Here is an 8,021-nt window from a genome sequence, read left to right as displayed (position 1 = left end):
CTTCAGAATCATTCACCAACAAATCGCCATTCAAGTTCGTTTTTTGTTTTTGTTTTAGGCATAGAGGTTGAACCCTCATATTTTGGCATAAGCCAGCTTTCCCGTTTCACCTAAAAACTAGCACGATGATATATTCGTGAATGATGATTAATTCTTGACGAGTAATCCATTTCTTTTTTGGTTGAAATGAATTAAGCATACACCTCTGCTGCATACAGCACCGATATCTAGCATGAAACTGGCTAACCCTTGCATTGAACGGAAAAACTGCTTCATGAGGCACTAGAATTCTTAAACCTGCATTCAGTAAAGCTAGTCACGGTAGCCGAAGCCGAAGCCAAAGGCTTCCCAAACTTATGGACACACTTCACATAAACGAAGATAAGTTTCACTTCGTTTACTGCTTTGTAATGACTAGTAAGAGAAGTATCTGATGGGCAAACGAAGACTTGATTCATGCTTCCCAACCCCTCAAGAGTGTAGCAAGTACTACTCGGTTCACCCCGAGAGTAAAAGCTCCCATTCGCAAGCTGCGTTCATGAGTTTGACACAATGCCTTGATGTCAAGGAAGGCCTTGTGCATGTACTTTTAAGCTCACAGTTAACCTTGTCTTCTTCCCATATAAATCCTTGAATATTCTGCAGACAAGAGACAAGACTATTTAAAGACTCAGTAATTTAGATAATAGGCATATATCACACACCGCAATAGCTTCCTTTTACCTGAACCCATTCGAAGTAGCTCACCGTCACACTGCCAACATTTGCATATATGTCGGGGAGAATAACAACTCCCTTCTGGGACGAAATCTGCAGAAGAGGGATTTTGTACCAAAGTAGGAGATTTCAGCAACCAGTATGCTAATTTAAGTTAAGAAATTATTATTACCTCGTCTGCTTCCGGGTCAGTTGGATGATTTGCAGCTTCTATTATGAATTTTGCCTTCACATCAGCTGCATTTTCCCTTAAATATAAAAAATGAATAAATTATCATCAAACAATAAGAAAATAAAAGGAAAATAGCAGTGAGGGGAAAAAATATAAAACAATTTTGACACGAAATTCTGCTTCTGACAGAGCCTGTTTATGACGTTAAGGAAGCAGAGTACATACTTGTTGATGACTCCCCTTAAGGCACATGGAACGAGAACATCACATTCATGAATAAGCAAGTCATTTGGGTCCATTGCATCTCCACCTTGGAATTCCTTCAAACTTCTATGGTTTCCTTGTGCTTCAGAAGAGCTGGGATGTCGATTCCAGCAGGATTTCTAATTGCACCTGTGATGTCACTAACAGCAATGACATGACCCTCTCTATCATGGATCAACTTGGCTGCCCATGAGCCCACATTTCCGAAACCCTAAAATGTATCAACAAAGTTAGAAAAACACATATTCATGTCATCACGCATATGGCCTTGGAAAAATAAATTTTTATCATGATTTAGGACCTGTATAACAAACTTCATACCAGAAATTGACTTTCCGTATTCACCAAGTAAAGACTCGGTTGCAAAAACCACCCGAGTCCAGTCACAGACTCCCTTCCAAGCGAACCCTCAAGATCCTTAAATGGAAACACGACGAGTAAGAAATAAAATTCTAGTTTCTTTTAGAATTATGGATCATTTGATTCCATTTAGTGGACATAATCATAAACCGTCTGTGGGTGTGCGGTACTTACAACAGGTTTTCCTGTCACAACTGCAGGTGAATGCCCATGAAACTTTGAGTACTCATCAAAAATCCAAGCCATTGTCTGCACAATTTGAAGAATTAAGCAAGTCTAGTTTATAAACTTTATACCAAAGATAACAATGTATTTATCATTTTTGACCAACAAAGACCGTACTCTTAATTTAGTTTGACGGGAAACAGGATACCTGGGAATTAGTTCCCATGTCAGGGGCAGGAACATCCCTGTGAATTCCAATGAGATCATGGATCCTCTGAGTGAAAACACGAGTTAAACATTCTAACTCACTGATACTCGGGTCCCTTGGGTTGCAGCCAATCCCACCCTTAGCTCCACCATAAGGAATGTTCACTACGGCTGTCTTCCACATCATCAACTGAGCTATAGCATTCACTTCATCTGGATCAACCTTGCACCATTGAATATTTGATACTTCAGTACCAATGGATATTAAGAAAGCTTCAATGCAGAAATTACTAGAATCTGTATACGCAGAATTAACTTCACAGAAGCATCAATGGTAAATAATTATGCAACACGTGCTATAGCCAGTTGAATATTTTTCTGAAAATAAAACTGTTACGGTGACCTGTATGTGTGGGTTTGAAGACATGTAGAGAAAACTATTAACCAGAATTGTATGTTTCAAGTTCTTATTGCAGTTACTGCTAACAGCAGCACCTTCTTTGTTTGGTGCCCAAGTAAAATTTTTTATTTTTTATTTTTGTTCAAAGTAGAATTTTATTAACGCTGATAAAAGTAGCACTTGTTAAGGACATCTTTTTGCAATCTAATTACTCTGTCAATTAGCTGACAATAATTGAACATACCAAGTACTAGAACTACAAACAAAATGAGTTGCTATAAAAATTGGAACTCACCATGGGCACAGACTAGGTAATATATCCAGCACTCGCTATCTCACTCAGGTTTCCCCTTCCAAATGTTGCATACTCCTAGAGGTTCTATATATTTATGGTGTGCCCAACTCAAAAGGGAAACGGATGATCTACGGTTACACAATAATAAATCAACAAGACGATAACCAAAGACGTCTGCAATGGTCTCACAATCATCCACAAATCACCATTGATGTTTGGGCTTCACATTATACATCCAATCAATGCCGTTACATAAGGCGTTTATAATCAATCAATCATTATACATAAAACCAATTCTACGTAACACAATTGTCATTCATCAAGCAACTTAAAGGCATTTTCCGGAATTTGGAGAAAATACTTTTCGCTCTATAGAAAAAACATCAATTTTGGCAAAAACCAATCAAACACACAAGTAATATTGCCCATGTCCCCTTCACAGGTTTTCTAGTTAATGAAGGGAGAATGCAACCTCATTTCTAAGAAACCGCTCTTTATTATATCAAACATCTTGAAGCACACGGATATACTCATAAAAAAAATAAAAATAAATAAATAATAAAAAACGGAAACACGGGTTTGGCAGACGAAATGTGAGGCAAACATCGACAGTGGAACCGAGAATCCAATTTAAAATTTCCCCAGTGATTGGGAGCATGTATCCATCAAGGTTAAGCTAATTATAAATATAACCAAAAGATAAAAAAACGAGATGAATGAATGTGATATGCAATAAAGACCATAAATTGGAATCATAATATCAACAGGTTAAGGAGGTGTATTCAACTGGAACTTGAGAGATTTTAATAGATTTATAAATCCATGGATTTTTATGAAGTTTAACTGACTTGTAGAGATTCTATGTAAAATTTTGATTCAATTCCCTCGAAATCTTATGAAAAGAGGTGAGATTTGTGGATGCTTAAAATACACTGCAAAATCTCTTCAATTCCCTCTCATTGCTCAACTTTTTCAAATTCTCTAAATTCTAATTCTAATTGAATACACCTAGAATGTTATAAACTTCTTTAAAATTCTAATTGAATACACCTGGATTTCTAAGGATTTTAATAAACTATCTTAAAATCTTGATTGAATACACATTGAATTTCAGATAATTACTTAAAATCCTGATTGAATACCCCTAGATTCATTAAAAGAATTAAAATCCCTCAAAATCCCAATTGAATACACCCCCCTTAATCTGTTGATATTATGATTCCAATTTATGGTCTTTACAGGGCCTGCCCTAAGATTTCAGGGCCCTGTGCGAAAGTGAATTGGAGGTCCTAAAAAGCACTAAGAATTGTATTTTTTTTTATTTTTTTGTTCAAAAAAATAATTTTAGTTTTTTTCCTTAACTATTTAGAGGGTCAAGGTTCGAATTTTCATGTTATTGTGTGAAATTTTTATATTATTTTATGGAAGCTTATGCATTTAATAAAAATAAACTGAAAAGATGATGGAGACGAGTTTCGAACCCATTTCCTAGGCCGCTATAAATAAGCAATAATACCACTTGCGCTCAGACTCAAGTTTGTAATATTCTACACATACTACTATATATACGTAAATGCATGCAAATTTGAAAAATCGGAAGCCCTTCTGATTTGGGAGCCCTATGCGGTGGTACCTATTGCACCCCCTCAGGGCCGGCATTGGGTCTTTATTGCATATCACATTCATTCATCTCGTTTTTTTTATCTTTTGGTTATATTTATAATTAGCTTAACCTTGATGAATACATGCTCTCAATCATTGGGGAAAATTTGAATTGGATTCAATTTAAAATAATTAACTTTTTAGCACATATATCCCACTATTTGTATAATGACATGTGATATACCATCTCGTGTACCGGTCACATTGAAAAATCTCTCCAACAATGGGTAGTGAGTAACCCTTAACTTTAATTACTCAAGATCAAGAAAAGATGAGGTGGTCTTGTTTTAATTGAGGTAGATAGGAGACAAACCATAGGCTTATTGAGCATCTCAAATGAAGAGATACAAATTTAATATGTAAAACTCATATTTACATCTCGGGAATATATAAATATAAGCTATACTTCAATAAGAGAGATGAAAATTTAGAATCTCATTTATTTTTGGGAACTTTAACGAAAAACTTTCGGTACTGTTCACTTTTAATGAAAAACCACATTTTCATATTAAAAAGTCAATTCTGGTACAATTCACTTTACCCTTTATTTTGTCCTTATCGTTAAAACTCAAAATTTTTAAACCGTTTTTATTAGTTTTCCTTTTATTTTTTTTCTTTTTGACTAACGGAGCCCGCCTTCTAAAGATGTAAAAAGAGTGTAAATATACATTTTTGTTTCATCTTTTGGAGAAGATGGATAATTTAATTCCACCATTAGAGAGCTTTCCAAAATCAATATAAATGCTCATTTCAAGACATTTTGCTTGATGCTCTACTTAACTTAAAAGAAAAGATACATGTCTACTTACATTAATAAGTCATTAATTCTCATTTGCCAATCTTAGCTTGACATGACGAAGGTTTTGCATAAAAGTGTGTCATGAAACAAAAATATTACTCTTATTATCTAGATATATCGTCATTTGTACTATATCTCTAATAGAGATAAGATCCACATGTGTTGGCGGGCCTTATATCTATTAATAGTACAAATAGTAGTATAACTAGATGGTAAATGTAGTATTACCCGTCATGAAAATGTCTTTAGAGGCAAGGGGTCAAGGGTTGTTAATTTACGAAGTGATTTTCCTAGTGATGTGTAATTGTCTATCCCCCTCCTATAGAGATTTACATATTTAGGAAGGCCCCATGTCGTCTTCGGGTCATACGCGGCCTCTAAGCATAACATGCATGCGTAGGAGAGAATTTCAATCCGGAGATTCGAATAGTCCTTCCTCAATTTAAAGTATAAAAAAACTTGATATAAACATCCTCATAAGATCTCCTATTTCTCTCTTTAGAAATCTGCACACCTAATTTGATTGTATGCTAGGGTTGTTTTTCCCTGCTTTTGCAAGGTTTTGGTCTTTCCTTTAGTCAGTTCTAGGCCCTTACATTCTTCGTGCGCAACTAATCCTTACATTTATCGTGCTTTTAACTCTATGTGATGTGAGTTTAGGTAGATAATATAAAAGAATTCAAGTAAATTTGGACGGCAATAAAGGAATGTAAAAGAGACTTTGCCATCACAGACAAGACAACATAATAAGTTTCACCGATATTGTCGACGTTTGGATTAATTAATTTATATAAAATGCATCTAAGACCGGGTTCTAACATATACAATTAAACAGACTTCGTTCCAACCAAAGAAGTGATGTGAGAATTCACTTTTGGCCTTCTCTGTTTGGCCTCACATCTTTGCCAACATCTCCCACCTACACAAAGTTTATAAATCCCTCTTACCACCAAACAATGAACCTCTCTCCCTCACACAGACACAGACACGGACACAAACACACAAACTCTCTCTCTCTCTCTCTCTCTCTCTCAAACGCCAGCCAAAATGGTAACAAACAATATATGCTTGGTACAGATTAGTACGTGCTTGATATGGTATGGTAGTTTAGTTAACTGATCAGTTGATTTTTTTTTTTTTCAGGGAACATGGAGCAAAGAGAAAGGGGTGCTGGTGAGCGTGTACGTAGAGAAGCCGAAGAGGCACCACCACCACAACCACCATCATATTCATCACGCCGTCAAACGAGAGATAATTCATTACAGGCAGGGTGCCGGTGGAAAAGGGTACATAATTAGCAGGAGAGCAGAGCTGCTTCAGTACTCCCAATACCTTCGTCAATCTGCTCGATCAGCACCGCCATCCACACCCTCGTCAAGGCCAAACATCACCAGTAGTCAACAGCCTCATACCCACCAGGTACCTTAAATTCCTTTTGTATGAGTGCTAGTGTGTTAATACAACTGTCAACTGCGTTAACTAATACAAAGTTTTAGGAAGGAATTTCGCATTAGGAACAACAAATTAACATCATAATATCACCCTTGGACTTTGAGCCGTTGTATTGCCGGACACTCTTCATCGTCCGACGAGTCAAACATCAACGCTTATTATATATTCTTGCTTGGTTCATGCTCCCATTTTCTTTCCCCTACACCCCTTTTTTAAGCTTTAAATTGAATAAATCAAAGGAGAAGTGATGAAAATTATTAGAAGTGTGCAAACATAGAAAACGAATTGTGGAAATTATTTCCATATTTCTTTCTGCCACTCTCTCTCCTTTTCCTCCTCCATGAGTTTTAGAAAATAAAAATCCATTTGTAGAAACTTGGTGTCACGTGTCAATTGGAAGAAGCCATGGCAAGCAATTAAAAATGTAATATTAGATTGGCTAATAAAGTTGTTGATAGGTAGTGGGTGTGCGCAGAAAGCCGAACAAGAGTTCAAGTTCAAAAGCTCCAACCTGCTTTGGCAACTGGAAATTACCGAACGTTTTTGGAATTTTCCAAGCTAAGAAAGGGAGGAAGACAAGGAAGATGCCTTGGGGTAACAGTAGAACCACCACCAGTAAAATAAAAGCTGCTGTAAAAAGCCTAAAGGTAACTGAAATTTTACTTTGCAGTCTTCATTAATTCATTTATTTCTCTCGTAGTTTTTTGTTAATTGGTTTAAAGCAAAAAGTAGGGTAAAGCATAAAATCGAGCGCAATAGCATTTTAGGATTTATATAACGAATCTCATTTAGTGGGATAAAGATTTATTGTTGTTGTTGGTTTAAAGTAAAATGTAAAAAACTGCAATCCTTGCAGGTGCAAAAGCAGCGGAGCCTTTTTTCCAAAGTTTTCTCAGCACCAACAAAGCGATAGTGAAACACTAGCAACCCATGTCATTTTTTACAGATACCAGTTTGTGATATTTATTGCTGAAGAAATAATTTTCGTCATGACGACGGATGCAAATTTCAATTCATTTGAAAACAATCTAACTAGTGATGCTTAGCTTAAAAGAAATTGAATTTGAGTTGGACATTTGATGTACAAAGCACCTGGTTTCGTTAGGGGTAATCCATCACCGAGAGCTACATATTGCTCGCATCTACATTGCTAAAAACTGGGAAGCAGGCACATATTATAATCATGTGAAAATGATGTTTGAGAATTACGTCTATAGCATATTTCAGCTAATGATACAACAACCTCTGAATTCCATGCTGCAAAATTGGCTGTTCAAAAGCTGCTGCTCATGTCTTGGGTTTAGAACGTTTCTCGTGTATAGCCAAGCCAACACAGAAAGTGTGGTGCTTAAAAATTAAAAGCCATTGCCTATCGGGATGATCTCTGCTGTCGAGTATACTCCCACAGAGCAATGGCACCGCTGACATGAACATTTAGAGATCTAACAACTCCCAGCTGTGGAATCTCAATGCAAGTATCCAGAATACGGATGATATCCACCGGTATACCTTCCTTTTCACGCCCAAG

The 8,021-nt window shown here is 36.3% G+C and overlaps 1 protein-coding gene and 1 pseudogene across 1 annotated transcript; one reads left to right on the top strand and one right to left on the bottom strand.

Annotated features, from left to right (window-relative positions):
- Positions 1-454: 454 nt before the first annotated feature.
- LOC103937907 lies at positions 455-5,165 on the bottom strand (annotated as a pseudogene).
- A 718-nt stretch (positions 5,166-5,883) lies between these two features.
- On the top strand, positions 5,884-7,544 carry LOC103937902. The gene is made up of 4 exons (XM_009347880.2): positions 5,884-6,091; positions 6,185-6,460; positions 6,952-7,140; positions 7,350-7,544. The coding sequence occupies exons 1-4, from the start codon at positions 6,089-6,091 to the stop codon at positions 7,404-7,406; spliced, it is 525 nt and encodes a 174-aa protein (XP_009346155.2). The 5' UTR covers positions 5,884-6,088; the 3' UTR covers positions 7,407-7,544.
- Positions 7,545-8,021: the final 477 nt, after the last annotated feature.

Source organism: the organism of the source record quoted next, unplaced genomic scaffold, assembly GCF_019419815.1.
Source record: "Pyrus x bretschneideri cultivar Hongxiangsu unplaced genomic scaffold, Pyrus_bretschneideri_v1 Contig34, whole genome shotgun sequence".
NCBI classification, from domain to species: Eukaryota; Viridiplantae; Streptophyta; class Magnoliopsida; order Rosales; family Rosaceae; genus Pyrus; species Pyrus x bretschneideri.
The sequence above is the reverse complement of the archived record's forward strand: the minus strand, read 5'-3'. Positions and strand labels throughout refer to the sequence as shown.

Coding starts and splice junctions, on each gene's coding strand:
- LOC103937902 (XM_009347880.2), top strand. Junction 6,461..6,951: donor AACAGCCTCATACCCACCAG/GTACCTTAAATT, acceptor AGTTGTTGATAG/GTAGTGGGTGTGCGCAGAAA. Junction 7,141..7,349: donor CTGCTGTAAAAAGCCTAAAG/GTAACTGAAATT, acceptor CAATCCTTGCAG/GTGCAAAAGCAGCGGAGCCT.